This window comes from Populus euphratica, unplaced genomic scaffold (assembly GCF_000495115.2).
Source record: "Populus euphratica unplaced genomic scaffold, PopEup_1.0 scaffold427.1, whole genome shotgun sequence".
Lineage (NCBI taxonomy): Eukaryota > Viridiplantae > Streptophyta > Magnoliopsida > Malpighiales > Salicaceae > Populus > Populus euphratica.
In genome coordinates, this window is record NW_011500079.1 from 83991 (window position 1) to 103387 (window position 19397).

Genomic DNA, 19397 nt, shown 5'->3' on the forward strand with positions numbered 1-19397 from the left:
GACCCTTTTTTTAACCTTAAGCGTCTATATCGTCTTATTTTGCATTATCTTCTACCCAGGATGCTCCACATTTTCTAGACAGTCAATAGTGTTGATGATTTCCCGGGTTTAAAATTCGCTTTTTGTTTCGTATTTAGTCCGTCACAAGAATTTTTAAAGGCTTGTTAACCGTATTGCACGTATCTTAAAATCTTTACATCTATAAATCTTGGATATGTTGCTCAACAATCAATTTGAAGTACGTATACAGCCAAATTTCCCTTCTTCCCTGCGTTACACTGTTTTTTCCTCTTCCCTGCCTCCTGGCAAAATTGCGATGAAAATTATTGGTACATGGAAACTTGGGATCTATATGTTTAACACGATGGTATTGCGCACTCAAGAAGGTGATTTCGGAACTTAATTTTTAGTCTCGAAACTTTTGCTATAACGAGAACTCGGTTTGGACACCCTGGAACTGGAGGGTTGATGCATCTGGCGACAAGCTTTATAGTGTTCCATTTATGTACTGCTCTTTGAGATTCTGTAATGCTTGCCGGATAGAATCCTCATCTTGGTTGGAGTGCTTTAAGCATATCAATCGCTGAGCTGCACGATACACCATCTGCAGTTGATGGTACTGCCTGCAGTTTACTTCCATTTGCTTAATTTGCTGGACACGAAAAATTTAAACTACCATCAGAATGAATAAGATTATTGCACATATTGGTTGATATTCTTCAGGAAGGGGCATGTAGGCAGAGCAGCACGGTTAGATGGCTAACAAATAGAACAGCGATATCAGAAGGACAAGTCTGTCATGATGAAAGTGATTAACACAACAGTCAATTTATGCAACTTTTTCTTAGGAATAGTTATGTTGAACTGATGCAAAATTCTGAATGAACAATGTTTCTTGCCGCCTTCAATCTTGCTCGTCTAAGTTCTGACCCACACACAAGTTTCATATACTAATAAACCGGTTATTTTCTAGTTCTAATACTACAAATTTCCCATGCTTGTCCGCCCGGAGCTTTGATTTATTAGTCCTTCAATTCCTTTCAAGGTACATAAAACCGGAGAGTTGTGAACTAGTTCAACACAGTAGTTAACATTTACTTGAAATGAAACTTGAAGCCTTGATTAGTTGATTTAGAGAAATCACCTTTTCTGTAATCTTTGATGTAATGCTTCTAGCCATTTCAATGACTGAGCTTGGCAGTCCAGCCACTTCTGCTAATAGAAGGCCATAGTGCGGTACATGTCTTGGTCCATCCTCGAGTTGAAACTACTTGTGAAATCGAAGTTTCAGTTAATGAGCGCACATGGCTGAAGTAAAATTCAGGGCAACATGAAAAATAGTGATATCACCTTAAAATCCAAACGGTTGTTTTTTATGTCAACATGAAAGTGAACAATCCTGACATTTGGATAGATGGTTGCTAGTTCTGATAGATTCTCCATGTGAGTAGCGAATAGGGAATACCTGAAGAATAAGCAAGCAGTAAGAAAATTCCTTCTGTTGCAGTTCTATACTTGTTATAATTATGCACAGCCTTTTGAAAGAGAAATCTATGAGAAGACAAACAGGACATAAACAGCATGAGGCAGACAGTAGGAATCAAGCAGAGAGCAATAACTGAAAATATCGTCAGAGAAAATTGTTCTATCTGTAAGCTTCCATCTAACTAAACTCCGCGCAATGGTAGTAGTTAATGTATTTGCCTTCTTCAACGTCTTTAATCTAAACAAATCTACATTGTCAAATAAAACAAGATCATGCCATATTCCATGCAAACTAGGATGATTTTTCAGTTGGAAAACACAGGAGCTCTTGTATCATTTACACCATCATGCAGCAGGACACAAATTTAATACTTACCAGGGATCAAGTAAAATTCTACTCTGGTTTTTTGGGCAGTCTCTATGTACCACCATGGGAATATTGATTATAAAATGCATGGAACACATTATAAACATCTTGAATGAATTCCAATAACTAAATTGAGCTAATATCATATAACAACTTTGACTTTTAGTGAAATGAAAACCACCAAAGCAGCTATACAGTAGGCCTAAGTAACGAATTTAAATTAATCAATTATGATTATTTTGGCAAAAGCACAAGTTAGAATTATATATGATTATATGAAATGCATATGTTTTTCGGTGCTTGAGCAGTAGATAGCATCAAGTACATTAATAAGTGGAAGCGGCCATTCATCAAACCTTTTCGTTTGTTTATTTAAAAGACTATTCAGTAAAGCATCCACTTAACAGTGTTAAAATAACATGCCAACTTCCTCTGAAAAGAAAAAATTTCAGGCAATTAAAATCTTTGCAAACTCTCCAAAGGCTTGGTATCAGGTGAGAGGTGAGGTGAGTGTGAGCAGTGATTACGCTTTGAGTGATAATAGATGTTCGCAGCAGCTCCAGGCAATCGCAAATCCATCAGATGAAGAAGTAGCTCTCCCAAGTTCATCCATAAAGATCAAACTCCTGCAATGAAGAAAGTAGCATTTCAAGAAACAAATAATTTATGTGACATCCCCTTGGGATAAAGCACACATGGTGTGTAACCTTTGGGAGACATTCTGCATGATAAAAGCAGTCTCCTTCATCTCTGTCATGAACTGTAGCATCCAAAACAAAAGATCTGCGTCACCATATAGTAAATAATATATGATTCCTTGCTATCAATATCAATTTTCAAGTAGAGTGGCCCTTTAATTATTTTTCAAGTATAGCGTGCCCTTTTTCCAAATAGCTTTAAGTGTTCTTCAAGACTTCATTAGAATTTCGATTTCAAGTATAGTGCTCTCCTCGGTATCTTAATTTCACCTTTAACTTGAGGGTATGTCAGTATAGTATTATGCATAGTATATTCCTTTCCTATGAGTTCAAGTGAAACAGTAAATCATCAATTCAATAGTTTGATAAGATGTAGATGCATACATGATGACTCAATGATTGTTCTAGATTAAACGGATTGTATAGCTAACAAATTTTTGAAATATCCACTTTACAAGTTAATATACTAGGAATTGATGTTTAACAAAATGACATGCTCAGGTACTACATCTCCTTTCTTGTTAATAACCGTAGAAAACAACACTTGGTATAGAAAAGGACTATATAATTGATTCAAGTTGCACTGCGAGTCAGATCAATTTTTTTAACGTCAAAAATTATTCATGTGTTGATAACATATTTCTTAATAAAAGAAATTTAATCATAAACTAAAAATATGGTGTATTTTGGATGTCATCTTTTTTAAATATTAATACAACATATTAGATGATATTTGTTTTTTAAATTTTAAAACTGCGACATATTGGATTAGCCCGAGTTAACTTGACAAATCTATAATCCATATCATAAGACCGTGATAACACCAAAATAAGCAAATCAAAATAAATATAAAGATCAATTCTTAATCAACCCAATATTAAAAAATAAAATTAAAAAAAATATTATATTAAAAATGACAAAAAAACTGCTCAAGTCAACCCAGGTTAACCTTCCAAATCCACAACCCAAGTCATAAGATATAGATAAACCCATAGAAAGAAAATAAAAAAAAATAATAATATGAAGTCCAATTTCCAACTACCCCAATGTTAAAGAATAAAAAAATAAAAACCAATTAAAAAATAACAAAAATAAATAAACCAAGTCAACTCGAGCTAACTTGTTAAACCCACAATCTAAGTCATGAAACTAAAATAACTTCACAAAAAGCAAATAAAAAAAACTATAAAGCTTCATTTTCAACAGATTTATGTTGAAAGTTAAAATTAAGAAAAAAAACAAATTAATGGTTGAGATAACTCTACAAAAAGCAAGTTGAAAAAAATTAATAAGCTTAATTTCCTTAAAAGATGGAATTGAAAATTTTTTTTTATTAAAAATGACCCCAAAAATAAACAGTCAACCCGACTCAAAAAAATTTATTAAAAATGACCCCAAAAATAAACAGTCAACCCGACTCAACCTGTCAAACCTGCAATCTGGATTATGAAATCAGGATAATTCAATAAAAACCAAATAAAAAAAATTTATAAAGCCTAATTAAAAAAGAAATCAATTCAAAAAGGAAAAGAAAGATAAACAAAGTCAATCTGCCAAATCCATAACCTAGTTCATGAAATCAAAATAATACCATAGAAAACAATTAAAAAAATAATTATAAATCTTAGTTTCCAATTAATCCAATGTTAAAGGATGAAATCAAAAATAAAATCAATTAGAAAAAGTGACAAAAAAATAACTCAAGTTAACCTATTAAACTTACAACTTAGGTCATGAGATCAAAATAAATTCATAGAATACGAATTGAAAAATATTATGAAGCTCTACATCCAACAAATCTAATATCAAAGGTTGAAGATTTTAAAAAATAATCAAATCTATGAGACCAGTATATAATTCAACATAACAAATAAAAATAAAAAATTATAACGCACAATTCTCAAAGCAATCTAAAATAATGAAGGGTAAAATTGAAATAAAATAAAATAACAAAATATTATTACAATGAATAATGTTTTGTGAATGTGAATACAGTTATTTAACCATACCATTTAGTGTTTTATTAAAATGTTAAACTCATAACATGAGTTATGGGATCAAAAAACATTTATAGAAAACAATTCAAAAAAAATTATGAAGCGCTAATTCTAATAAATCAAGTATCGAAAATTGAAATCCAATAAAAAGAAAATAAAAAAAATACAAAGCTCAATTCCTAAAATAATCTAATATTAAATGATGAAATTAAAAAAAAAAAGTTGTTAAAGGGTTAAATTGAAAAAAAAATCATAAAACACTCATATAATAAATAGTATTTTATTGGTGTGGTTATAGTAATTTAGTCATACCCTGTAATGTTTTGTTAATATAAGAAAGACGATTATCAATTTCAACCGTTGCTGAGAAAGCATCTTCTTCATTGAGCATATCACACATCAACACTTTCATCCTTTAACGGCTGTCCAGACAACATATTCTGGCAACACAATGAACCTTTTTTTTTCTTTTGGCTTCTCACTTGAGAGGTTCATACCTCCTCTGAAAAGATCAAGACCAGGTAACAATCCTTTATTCTTTTGTGCCAGCACATTTTTCAATTCAAGCCTGCGATTTAATTTCTAAAGATAAAACTTAGTAATATTGTGTTAGGCCTAATAGTGTCCAAGATAGATCCATTTATTCAGATTTCAAGAAGAGAAGGAGAATTATACTTATAAGATTAACCTAGAGATTTTTATAAAATTTTCCAGATGACAAACACAAACTTGTCTACTCCACATATATAAAACACAGGAGGCAGCACTCCCACCCTCCAAGAGTCTTAATATTCAAGATCCAAGAACACCTCGTCAAACATTGTCTTTTCTTTTTCTTTTTCTTTTTCTTTCTTTCTGGTTTCTTTTTTGGAAGATACTTTCCTCAAGGGACGGCTGCTAGTAAAATTCAAACTAATTACATCATGAATTCTACCAAAAACTTTATTCCCCGAGCCACCTCCAGCAATGAACAACACCCCAGGCACCAGACAATATAATTGTTAAATTTTATTTTCACACCATGTGATGCTATCTTTTTCTTTAATTTATGTCAACTCGTCAAAAAAATTTCATTACTTATTTCCAATTATGCTATGCTGTCTTTCTTATTTTAAAAATATTGACCAATTTCAGGAAAGCAATAGAAAAGAGATTCTACTGTATCAGAGAATGTCCCAAAAGAGGCTCAACAAATATCATGTAGTATCTTTCTAAAGAGCTATTCTGCATCCAACAGCTAGTTTCACTTGCACCACTCTTACAAAAACATCCAACAACTGGCCCTCCTATTTTCCTAAAAGATCCTCAGCATTTGGATTGCATACATGCAACTATTTAATGAGCGCCAGTAATTTTCCACCACCAAATGATCTTAATCTAAATTTCTACTGAAAAGAAGTTACTAGATAAGGAGTTGTTATTATAAGCACATCCGGATGATAGCACGTGAATATTTCTTCTTGAGAACAGCTAAAAAATTGAAAGGAAAACAAAGTTCTAGGAATTAAACTAAAGAACGAGGGAGGCAGCATTGCCATATCAATTTATATTCAAGTTAATATCACAAGAAACATCTAGTCTAAGCTTCTTTTTTTAATAATAAATAGAAGGATAGAAGTAATTGAAAGAAAACCAAGGCTTCTCTGTCCTCATATATGAGGTTGAGAAAAGAGTGCTGTGTGTGATGATATGTTCACTTTGTATAGTTTGACTTGCATCATACAAGTGATGAAAGGGATAGAGTTTGGAAATTGTACCGTACTGGAGTTTGATTCAAGATTATCTATCGAACCCATCCTTGTAAATATGCGATCAACTACCCTTATAGTTGAGAAGCGAGCAGGAACATAACAACCAATCTGAGCAAGAATAACTATGAGACACACTTGTTGAAGATAAGTGCTCTTCCCACTCCTGAAGGGAATTATAGATTGTTAAACTTGAGTATATAGATCTATAAGTGTCAAGTTTAAAATTTTGATTGGATACTGTGTCAAAAAACCATTTCAACCCAAAAATTTAAGTTGTTAGGTATCCCAAAAATAGTTTTATATTACTCTCTAATAGGTTGATACAAATAAACAATGAAAGAACTTTATACTTCACAACTGAAGAACAAATGTGGCTCCCATTCAGCCAATCCTATGTGGCCTACACTGAAACTGAACGCTTTAGGTAAAAGCCACCATTCAGTTGTATAAACACAATTCACCTGTCGTTTTATATGCACAGTTATCCATATATTATGATAGGTTCATTGAAGGCCATTATTCTATACTATCCTTTCAGATGGTTTGTTTGAAATTACTATCAAGACTAGATATAACAGAGCTAACCCCGATATTTTTCTGTTTTGCTATAGACATTTAACAACATTGAGGCAAATCAAAATTGTAATCTTAAGGCCTTATGCTAAGCTTCCAAGACATTTGAAGTGGGATCTATTCAAATTTCATGTTCCAGAGCAAATAGAAGAGATTACTATAGAACCAAACACAAAATGTTTAAGCATGATGTATTGGAACCTCAACCTGCATCGAACAATTTTCAAAACACTATCAACAATAAGTTTAGAAGGAAATGATGCAATGAATAAAAGCCTTCCAACTCCAAGCTGGGAGCAACTTTAAATGAGAGCATATCTTACATGTTTGGGCCCATGACAATTACCATGTTTGATGCTTCTGATAGAAAAATATTGTTGGGCTGCAAAAAGAGCTATGAATCAGATTTGAAGAGCAGGATGACAATAAAATTAAGGCAACAAAAAGTTGCCTAAGTTTTCCTTTGTCAGAAAGACTACACATGAGATCAAACAATCAACAAAAAATAAACCAGTTACATACAACAAAATCATTGTGTATGCTCTCCAGGATAGGGTGTCTTCCAGCATCAATTGCCAATGGGCCATTACCTATCAGCGAAGGACATAATCAGCCACACCCCAATTTCAACTCTGATGGTCAAAGGTATACTCTACAAAATATCAAATTGCGTACTTGTAAATTCTGGTCTAGTGTATCTATCAACAGGCTTCGTTGAGATTGTGTAAGCAAATGAATTAACGATCATATCTAGGAGGCATAAGACCTCCGCAAGCAGAGTTAGTGCAGAGGCATCCTCCCTTATGTAATTTAATAAGGCTGCAGATAAAGTACAGTTATATAAGTAATCAAAAGAGCATTGTGAAGATCGTAACTAACGCAGAGAGCATGGTATATATGAGTAGAAGTTCTATGAAGAGAAAGACGAAGACAGCAGAAAAATGTTCTTTCAATTGTAATTCAACTTGAATGGTTCTAGATTCCCTCTGATATAAGTAAACTATGCATGAGATGATCATAGTATTTCCCTGGAAAGTACCTTATAATTGAAATTAACAATTTAAGCACCAAATAAGAGCATTAACACCAATATATATTACAAAATCAGATGCAGCATAAAACAAATAAATTCATCTTGTATATTTTCTGGAATGTGGAAGTAATGTTTGTAAGTTTTATGATTTTCTAATAATTTGTAAGAGCCTTAAAGTTATGTCCAAATGATAAAATGACACATTGGACATTCATCTAATTATTGTTAAATCAAATTAAGAAGCAAACTTCTGCCATGGAAAACTGGTAGCCTGCTAACAATCATTAACCTCTTCATCCACAATCCTTCCACAAGATACCAAGTGACCTTTTCCATCTAACAGAAGAAAATAAAATAATCAAAAGAAACCTTTAGTAGAGAAGTGTAATAGCAGATCGTATTTTCACATGTTAACAGATATTGTAAGGTAGATCTTTCTGCCAATTCTATATCTTAAAATGAATTAGTTGTCACTTCAAATTCACAAATAACATTTCACAAGGTCAATACTTTTTTAGAAACAAGACTTCATTAAGAACCCAAAACAGAATGGTACACTCCATCCAGAGATAGAGCATAAGAAAACATTTGTAGCTTGTAAGACCAAGATATAGTTTATTTATCAAAAGTTGAATACTTCAAAAATATTTATTACAACCTTCAAGGCAAACTTCTGTTCTTATATAGCACTCTGCAGCAGCAGACTTATTTCTTACGTTCAACTGCACATTTTACAGAATGAAACAAACTCAATGAGAAATTTCCAGGTCCCAGGCAGGAAGATTGAACATACAGTAGTACGTAAATAACAGTAATCGATACACCTACATAAACACAAGAATCTGTAATGAGAAGATTACAATCATGTAAAAAAACAATGACCATTGCTTTAAAGTTCTATTCATGTTCAATACTCTGGTCTTAGTAAAGGAAAATTCAGGTATAAATTGTTTGAGATGAAACTTAGCCATACAAAATTATAAATGTTGTAAAAAATTAGAGATGACAAGTGACTAGCTGCAGTCTACTAGAGGAAAACCTAACATTTGCACTTGAGTTGGCCTCATATAAATGATTTCATTGGTACAATTGACTTCCTTTGTATCACGCATCTCCTCAACATCATTATGGTTGCACCTATAACAATTTTAATCAAAATTTGCAGAAAATATTTTCACAACTTCAAAAAATGGGCAATCACCTGAATTGAGGTTAGACTCAGTAATATGTATTGTTATCTGGATATTTATTGCATAACAATTCTACGCTAGTTCCAGCTGAGCACAAAGTTATTTCACATGGGCAACTATCAGTAAGCCACACAAACACCAGATTGTGATCTAAGTTCATTCCATCAAGAAAAGAAGGTCACATATGCACACATGTAAACCTTCCTATAATGTGCCGGGTATTGGAGTGACATCATGCTTCATGAACAGTAATATCATTTCTCCTTACATCATATTGTCACATAGAATTGCTGAATTTCATACTTGTTCACAAAATCAAGTACATGACTATGAAGTTGTTTATATGAGGATTATACTCACTGAAGCAAGTTCTAAAGTTGAGCAATGTATATTGTTCCCATGTTTGAGGACCTGATTCATGTGTAAAAAAAATACATGTCAAAATTAATTAGTAAGGAGATTTTTTCTATGATGAGTAGAGGAAGGATAACATTGCCGACCTGAATGAACTTGCTGGGAAGCTTTCCCTGGATGTCTTTCTGTGCAATACTAAAGTAAAAGCCCTGTCTATTGTTAAATGGAAGTTTCAGATTTGGCAGCTTAAATTCTTCTCGATACTTGTTTGCAAGATTATGTATTGCTGCCCATGGAAACAGCAACAACAATAAAAACAAGAGATGAAGGAAAATGGAAAAAAGAAAATTAATGGGACAGGAACCTAGATAGTAAACCTTCACTGGTATCGCAAAACGTTCTCCGTGCAATATCCAAAAGGCCATCAATTCCAGCCTTGACAGCAAAACACTGCTGTGTTCGGGCAACAAAGGGAACCCGTGCATGAAGCACGTCTTCATCGATCACTTCTCCCACTCTTGAAAAAACAAACTAGCTTTTCAGAAAATGAATTGAGTAGTCTGTACTTGCACAAGATTTAGCAAAGATTGACCATGGGATTAAACTATAAAAAAAAAAAATTAATGTATATTTTTATGGAACATTACAAAATAAAATCAAGATCTGCAAATTAAACGCCATAATGGTGATTACTTTAACATCACATTTTAACTCTGAGTGTAGTTTATCACCAACTGAATATAATAGTGAAATTATCAACACTATCCCATTACCATCACTATTATCATTTCCTTCAACCTAGGTCCATATTCCTCACTAGTTTTCACTAGCATTGCAAAGCATCATATGCTAGTCACATGGGTATAAACAAACAAATCAGTGGCCTTCCTAAGAGATCAAATAAAATATCTGACCTGGAATTAAACCTCCTCACCCATTGAGGTTAAATAATTAAATGAGAAAGACAGCAAATAGAAGAATTGGTATTATACTTAAGCTTGTATGAAGGAGGGGACTTTGTAAACCAGAATAAAAATCTAAGAAACACAGAAAAAGATAGTGGACCTCAATAATTATACTAAGGAAAAAATAAGAGATGTTTGCAAGTGACACCAAAGTTGAATTGCAGTATTCTGAACCTTCAAAAAATTAAAATTTGCTAAACTAGCAGACGCATTTCCCTCAGTTGAGAGATGTCATATGGACACAAATATTTCACAAAAATTGAACTGCATTATTCTGAACCTTCAAACAATTAAAATGTGCTAAAGTAGATTATGTTGCCCCCACATTAGAGATGGGGATATGGGCACAATTATCTGTCCCTCATATTCTGGCCCACAACACTTATCCAACTAGGATCTAGGGAAACAAAAACTAGAAACAAGACTTGTGCTTTGTCTCAAGCACTAGTTATGTCCTGCAGAGAAAAAAATACAGAGTTTATCAACAAGAGCATGCTAGCAACATACCTCTTTCTAATGGAAACATACTTCTCATTTTCACATATAGTCTTGTAAACATTTGCAAGAAGAAAACTTTTTGCATTCTTAAGCGCCTGAAACGTTTAAAAAGTGCCAAGATATCAAAACATGTTCGGGTTCGTAATATAAATATGAAAGCACACGATTTACCTTTGAGAGTAAAGGCAAGGCATCTAAAGCAGTTTTAAGTAGAATAATGCTTGATATCAACACTTGGCTCCTTCGAGCATTATCAGCACCCAAGACCTCATTAGTGACTCTTTTAGGTTTAAAGCAGAAGTGACAGAGTATCCTATCTGAATGAAGAGCATGAACAAGATCACTCCAAGATTAACAGCAAAAAACGGAATAACTTTCCAAAAGACTACCAAAGGAGGGGACTGGTAGAACACATATCCCTTTTACCTTTTATTAATATTTTCACTTACCGGTCTCTTTTGGAAACTTACGCAAAGCCTGAGAGAGTCCAAAAAACAGCTGTTCATTGCTCATTAGTTCGTCCTGAAATCAAATGCAAAGAGATGCATCAAGTGAGGGATAAAATTCAAAGTAAAGAAGCATGAACAGTTTACCATATAAAATTAAGATTTATGTATTTGCAAACACAGACTTGCTAGGTAATGTTTTGGAATTGAAACTTAGACAATCAATTAACATAATTTAACTGAGATCATTGGCAAAATGACACCAATGATTTTTGAAGCTGGACATGAGTTTGAAACTTTGAGGATGATTTGAGTGATGCTATTATCCAGAAGCTGTCCAAAACATACCCTCAAGTTAAAGCTGTGTTTTAAATTAACTGGTCTTATGGACATGCTGAAAATACAGCAAGAAGCAGAACTGCATACCTTATGGGCAAACTAACTAGTTATATCATTTGCATTTTCACATAATTTATCTTTTCTTTTCATTCTAGCATAGTCTGCCAACCTAAGATTCCAATCCATAACTATCTTAACAAAATAATTGTGTAACCTATACTTGTTGGACAGTTAACAATTATAGTGCATTTTGGCGGTTAGCACTCTAACAAGTATTATGTAGATGTGAATAACAGAGAATGCCTACAAATGCTTGTGAAAATAACTTCAGATGATTGAAAAATAGGCTCACCTTCTTCTTACACACACAACACATGCACACATACATAAACATTCACCGGTTATGGTTTGAATAAACCAGCATTGTTTTAGTTGCAAACCCAGTGCTGCATAAGGCTAACATATCTCCATTAGAGAAATCATCTGAGTCAACCAAATACACTAACCAGGCAATCAAGACGAGTGTTGATAGTCTTAATATCTTTTAAAGGCTGCAACAGATTGGCCCGTAGAAGCCTAGTCCTGGAGATATATTCCAATTTGTATCAATTTCTAAACTTTTATGGTAATGGAAAGACAAGCCAGCTACAACCAAACCTCTTGTTTGATGCAGAATATAAACTAGTAAATATTGAAGAGCTCTCAACTTTTTTTCCATGCTTAAGTCCCCACTCATGTGATCACATGCTGAATCTACCAAGTAATATGCATATTCACATACCCTCCTGTGGTTTTCGTTGTCTTGAGCATGTGGAATAGACTTCTTTTCTTGCTGGTTGTTCCCAAGAGGGTAGAATGAAATGGCTCAATGATTTCTAAATTTTGGACGCTGCAATAAGATTTAACCGCTTATCTTCTAGCATAAAAAATTGAAAGCAACACCAAATTTAATTTAGATTTCATCTAGAAATCCTTCCAAAAACTGTCACTTCAATGGAAATACAAAAACACTGTAATGCAAACTTTATTCTATTTTATACACACACTGGAAACTTAACCAGACATCCAGAAAACAAAGGAAACTCACCTAGTGGCATCAATACTCATGTGATCAAATGATCCATTAAAAGTAACCTAGGATAGTGAGAATTCCATCAGTAAAGTTCAGAAGCATTCTTAAATGAAAAGAGAATAAAATGTAAACACACAAACAGATGAAGTTTTACATCGAAGAAAAGAAAATGATGTGATGCATTTGAGCTATTTGATTTTTAATACAATTATACTCAGCCATCATTATATACTAGTAATGACAAACTTTGAGAAGATTGAAATTTCATAGATACCAAGGAGCTCATATTAGCAAACATATATAGATATATATAAATAACTTTGTTTCATGATTTGAAATACATTTCAAAAAAACAATCCTAAGATTTATCACTGCTATTGGATTATTTTCACCCGAAACCAAGCATGAAACAGCTGAGTTTGACTCTGATTCATTTGAAATAGATGATAATAGAAGATACCGCCATAGCAAAGAGGGTACAAAATAAGTCCAACACCACCATGACAGAAAAATGGGGCTAAATAAATACAATACCTATATTAACTGCACAAAGGGGATTGATGGATCACAGAAGGCATGCTCCGCAACATAAAAAGAAATGCCCAAAAATTTATCAAAGATACAAGAGCAATAGGATCAAAGATCTAAGAAATAGAGTAAAAGGTGGCAACAGCTTGCATCCTGCCTAGAAATACTCCTCAAATTCTTACGTTTGATCATCTTTGCATTTTGAAAGAGAAAGAAAGGTCCAGAGAGAGAGAGAGATCATATACCAACAATGAGTGGTTGGTGACGATAACCCCTTTCTCTGCTTCTATCCTGTGCATAAGACAGTCGAAACTTTCTTTTAGAAGCAGAATAATGAATGAAGAAAATGAAAAATAATATAACTGTAAGGTGTAAACAAATGCACATTAGTATCAGAAACTTTAGGCAACCTTGAAATGACTAATTGGATTTTATAAAGTGAAAAGGACTCAAAGAATCATGAAGTGCAAAATTTTGGGATAAAACTATCATGTTCAAGGGGAACTAGTAGACAACAAAGCATGCTATAATCTTAGAAATATGGATGCCACTCACATCAGTCCAACATGGGCATTTTGCCTTCAGTTACTGAGTATGAAGTATTTATGCTCTGACAAGTAAAGTACTCTCAAAAGTAGACACTCACAAGTTGGTAACATTGCCACTCAGATCTGCAAACTTGGAGTTTTTTGCACTCACAAGTTGGTAACAACATTGCCACTCAGATCTGCAAACTTGGAGTTTTTTTTTCCAACTTGCACACAGAATCAAGTATAATATGTCATTTGCTTGCACATGTTTTCATGTGGATTCAAGAGTAATTCACTTCCATGAGGAAAAGTAGAAAAGGTTCAGCATCAGTCCAGTGCCAAAAACTAGTCATATTTGGTCCCTATATCCAACAACACTATGGCTAACAATACCTGATGGCACATCTATAACTGATATGCAAATAAGTTTCAAATATTAAGGCAGGAAGAGATGCAGTGGACCGAGGAATATGTCAGTGCCACCAATTACCATATGATCAATGAAAATATAGCATTTATTAGGTTGCTTATTCAATAATAATAAGCCTTGTAGGCCAAGATAAACTGTTAACAGGCACTGCCTACAAAGTGATGGACTGGCATCTTAAAGTGACAGTACACAGTCGTATGAATAAACACATAGTTACCACTTGCCATATTAAGTACATGAAAAAAGACAGATTCTCTAGCTTTCCATTAAAAACTTGGTTCTCAGATATAAGAATCCCGAAATAACAACCCTCACTTTTTTAACCAAGCTATTGAGAAGACATTTACTTGATTTGAGTAGTTAATAACTAATTACTTAACATATAACCTCAAGTATGGCATTGTGGCATTCAAAATAAATCTAAGATTAAAATATTTTCTTCCAGTTAAATTCAGGCCAAGCCCAACTTTTGACAGTACCACTTGATTGTAGCCGCAGCAGCAGCCAAGCAGAGATAGTATTGCTTGTAGTAAGTATCCAAACCAAGAGCTGAAGGCTCTGTGGCTGCTAGATTTTTAATTAGTACAGCACCCTGGAACAAGTTGTGACAGGGGCATTGGATCAGATATCAAAGCACCAGTACCCAGAAGTAAAACACCAGTTAAATAATGAGATGTTTCTGGGTTACGACCTTGGTGTCATCAAAGCAACCACGGGCCATTACTACCTACAAAATTCAGCACATAATACCATGAAATGGGTGCATGAGGAGAGAAAGAGGAAGCAGGCATGGAGAAATTCTATTCTGTTAACGAGATTGACCTTTTTGACTGAAGCATAAAACCGATCAACCAGATCTGAAACTCCGAGCATGCCATCAGGTGCAAATTTGTTTGGAGGAACAATGACCACCACAGGATCATAAAATTGGAGCAGAGTTTTTGTATTCTGATAGGAGCTGCTAGTTTCGATATACTGAGACAGATGCAGTGAGGCTGACCTTAAATCAAAAGCAGCCATTCCAACCTGCCAATCACACAATATCAACTCATTAAGCGCGCAAAATAAATTGAGATATTTCAGAACTTTTCAATTTCAATTTTCACTTTATCAAATTGCTAGCAACTCTAGAGTCATCTTTACATGGCCAAATATTTGAAAGAAAAATTAATTTCTTACCATTAAAATATTTCAGTTCGAGTATCTAAAATTAAATTCAGGTATATCATGAATCCTCTTTGCCTTATTAATTTGAACAATCAAATAATCGCATAAAGAGGGAAAAAAACGATTTCCGATTCTAGAAGCTCAAAGAATCATCAAAATGTTAGGAATTACAGACACAATAAGCTATATTTAAAAAATAAAGAGTCATCCGACCGATAAAAATATCAGGAACGGAATTCACATTCGAGATTTAACAAGCCATTAATGAATTGAAATTTCAAACTATCAGTGCTGGAGCGAAATAAATCGAAGAGGAGATGAAATGAAAGGGAACTTTTAAATTACTATATTACTATGTCTTGTTTCAGATTCTCAAGTAAATAAATGCATGGAAGCGAAATAGTGATTTTACGGTTATAACTACTAAGAGTTTCACTGATTTTCCTCTGGTTTTCGCACATTTTCTCGGCAAACAAACTGAGAGCGTACAGTACCTCTTTGGCTCTGTTCTCTATGAGGCCGATCACAATGCTTGATTTATCTCCTGTGTCGTCTTCCATTTCGCTTCAATGTGAGTGAGAGTGTTCACAGATGCGCGCTAACGCGTGCGCTATTTATACAAGTGGTATTTGAAGCGGGGGATGCTCCCTCCGCTTAAAATGTGCACCAGCTGGGTAACCTCCGCCCTCTTTTGGTTTTAGGCGCTACCCTTTGCTTTCTTTTTCCCAGTTAATTAAAAAAAAAAAAAAAAACTCCCTGTACTCATTTTTTCACTTGCATCATTTCTTTCACAATGTAATGTAATTCAATAGTTTATAGTTTATAAATTCATGACACCTCACTTCATCACAATACACCCAAAAAAAATCAATAAAAGATATCAAATTATTATTACATTTCATTTAATATTTAAAAAATCTTTATATTTTATATTACAATTTTATCATCAAATTAAAAATAAAAAATAAAAACTAGCCACAAGCCTTATCATTTTCTCCTCCATTCTTTCTTGAATTGCTGAAGATTTTATATGATTTCTTATTAAAATTTCCGCACACAATAAAACTCATAGCCTAGAAGTTTACAATAAACACCACTAATTAATAAAATACAATAAACTTATAGCCTAGAGATAGTATTTTTATTATCCATCACTTCACAAAATATTATTACTTTGTTTTTTTAAAATATATTTTTAATTTTATCCATCAATATTTATTTGGCTAGAAATTAAACTTTTATTTTATTATTCATCACTTCACAAAATATTATTATTTTGTTTTTTTTAAATATATTTTTTAATTTTAATTTTATCTATCAACATTTGTTTGGCTAGAAATTAAACTTTTTTATGATCCGAGTTACAAGTTTAGTAGATTAACTCGGTTGACTCACAAGTTTAGTAGATTAACTCAGTTGATTCATGTTTTTTTTCTTATTTAATTGATTTTTTTTAATTTTATTCTACAAGTTTAGTAGATTAACTCGGTTGACTCATGTTTTTTTTATTTAATTGATTTTTTTTTAAATTTTATTCTTCAATATTTTATTGATTAAAAATTAGGTTTCATTATTTATCCTGAGTTGCTTTTTATGATGTTATCTCGATCTCATGACCTAAGTTACAGATTTGATAAGTTGATTTTTTAAAATTATTTTTTTAATTTCATCATTTAACTTTGAGTTAATTGAAATTGTGCTTTATAGTTTGTTTTGATTTTCTTTCTTGAGTTCATCTCAAGCCTCATGACCCGAGTCCTAGATTTGATAAATTAACCCGAGTTGATTTAGATTATTTTTTTATATACTTTATATAAGATTATCTCAGTTTTGTGACTTAGGTCATAAGTTTGGTGAGTTAATATGGGTGATTCAAGTCATTTTTTATTTATTTTTTTAATTTTATTGGATTGATTGAACATTGAGTTTCATAATTTATTTTGATTTTTTTAGTTTAGCAAGTTAATCTAGTTGGCTTGAGTCATTTTTTTATTTTTTTTTATTTTATTCTTCAATATTTGATTAATTTGAATTAAGTTTTATAATTTATTTCTATTTATTTTCTATTAGGTTATCATGGTCTTATAATTATAATTATAAATTTGATAATTTAGTCCTAGTCAATCTACTATATTTTCATCTCAATATTAAAAAAAAAAATATCATTTTAAATTTTATTCAAATTAAATTATATTTTTACTAATTATTTAAGTTATTTTTGAAATTATTAACTCAATCACGTTATATAAAATCAACATCACATAATTTTTTTTCTTTACAGCAAAAAAAAATATTAACAATGCCCAAACATTTTATTTTACATTAAACAAAAACTTATCTTACCCGTAGTACAATGCAAGTCAATCATCTATTATTATTCTAAAATTCATTATTCTAAAATTCAAGCAGCATTAAACCCATCATGACCAAAATTCATCATCGGCTCTCCTCGTAAAACAAGTGCGAGTGCATGTAACGTTTTTTTTCCCACTCGTGCTTTGAATCCGGGCTCTCAACCAGAGAAAATATGGAATTCTCTTTCCATGACAAATGCTACCACAAACAAGAGGAGCCCTATAGCAAATTACGTTACGTCATATATTAAAAAGGGTGTCATGGCCCTGTTACTGTTTAGATTGGAATTGTATAATAAGTTCAATCTTTAACATAAAAAATTGCAATTACAACAAGAAAGGAATGGGATTGTCTTTTTACTATGATGCATTTGATATTAAAAAAATAATTGGTAAAAAATTTATCGATATAAATTTTAGTGGGACCGTAAGTTATAAGAAGTGCGCACCTAATATTGATGTTGCCCACACAAAAATAGCTAGCACTTCGACTACATGGCCCTTACACAGGGCAGATCTAAGTGTTACCTGATGCTTGGAAGGCTCAAGCACGCGGGGTAGAACCCAACGCCACTTAGCTCTTGAGTCTTGGCAAAAGGTCCAATTAGCTATAGCAGTTCTAGCACTGCATGGTGCTTGGAAAACCACAAGCATTAAAGGTGTCCATGGTCCGGTTTTAACCTAAAAATTCAATCAAATCAAAAAATAGTATTCTTTGTTAATATAACTCGGACCGAATCAAGAACTAGTTCAAACCGAACCGGTTTTGTTAGGTTCGAGCCAGTTTTTTAGCATAAAAAACCGGACCGTGGTTTTTGGATAAGCTAATCTTCATCATTGAGCTAAATCAAAGAAAAAATTGACATCAAATATCAATCTTAGCTATTAATTACAACAATCACTTAGAAATTCAAGAAAAGTAACTAGTAATCAAAGTCTTCTACATGGAGGCTAGGAAGGAGAAGGAGAAGGAGAAGGAGAAGGGGGTGGGGCAGCTAGGAAGGGAAAGGCTGGAAAGGAAGAGGGGGGTGGCGACTAGAAAAAGAAAAAGAGATTTAGGGCTAGGGATGGTTCTTTTTATACCTTTTTTTAAATCAGTCTGATTTGATCCTGTTTAATTGATTTAATCTTTTTTAAATTGGAATCGAGTAGGAGTAGGTGGTTTTTTTTTTATTTTTAATCGTTTTTTTTAGTTTTTTCTATCAGTCAATTGTTTCTTAGTTTTTTCGGTTTAATCCGTTGGTTGGTATTTTTTTAACAACCCTACCGAGCACTACCTAATGCCTGGGCATACCAAGCGCCACTTAGCGCTTGGGCAGCTCCAATACGAGGGGCAGACTCAAGCACCACCTAGCGCATGGATCTTAACAAAAGACTTGATTGGTTATGGCAGCCCAACTACCATGTGGTGCAAGGGCAAACCAAGCTCCATGTGGTACTTTGCATTGTTATTATAATATTATTACTTATAATAAAAATAATATTATTTATATCACAACTGATAATATTTTTAGTAGTCATACTATTAATTATAAATAAAATAATAATATTTATAACACAAATAATACTATTTTTATATGAATATTTTAAATTTTAATAACAATAATAATATTTTTTAAC

General features: G+C 32.8%; 1 protein-coding gene across 2 annotated transcripts; it reads right to left on the minus strand.

Annotated features, from left to right (window-relative positions):
* Nucleotides 1-5: 5 nt before the first annotated feature.
* On the minus strand, nt 6-16051 carry LOC105108730 (DNA mismatch repair protein MSH4-like). 2 transcript variants are annotated; one of them, XM_011003153.1, is made up of 24 exons: nt 15918-16051; nt 15079-15282; nt 14948-14983; nt 14736-14848; nt 13542-13587; nt 12784-12830; nt 12478-12585; nt 12203-12278; nt 11361-11433; nt 11083-11228; nt 10921-11006; nt 9826-9965; nt 9595-9734; nt 9455-9505; nt 8563-8626; nt 7547-7690; nt 7394-7461; nt 7195-7253; nt 6305-6461; nt 2560-2612; nt 2380-2478; nt 1351-1465; nt 1145-1267; nt 6-652 (listed from the first exon to the last, which is right to left on the minus strand). In XM_011003153.1, exons 1-24 carry the CDS (start codon nt 15981-15983, stop codon nt 488-490), a joined length of 2379 nt encoding a protein of 792 aa, XP_011001455.1. In that variant the 5' UTR covers nt 15984-16051; the 3' UTR covers nt 6-487. The 2 variants fall into 2 exon arrangements, with proteins under 2 accessions (XP_011001455.1, XP_011001457.1); XM_011003155.1 differs by lacking the exons at nt 14736-14848; nt 14948-14983; nt 15079-15282; nt 15918-16051 and adding an exon at nt 13852-13929.
* Nucleotides 16052-19397: the final 3346 nt, after the last annotated feature.

Excerpts from the sequence above, each read along its gene's own strand:
- LOC105108730 (XM_011003153.1), bottom strand. The coding sequence starts at position 15,983 with ATGGAAGACGACACAGGAGATAAATCAAGCATTGTGATCGGCCTCATA. Across the intron at positions 9,735-9,825 it reads GTTTTGCGATACCAGTGAAG|CAATACATAATCTTGCAAAC; the intron begins GTTTACTATCTA and ends TTCCATGGGCAG. Across the intron at positions 1,466-2,379 it reads CATCTATTATCACTCAAAGC|GTATTCCCTATTCGCTACTC; the intron begins GTAATCACTGCT and ends CTTATTCTTCAG.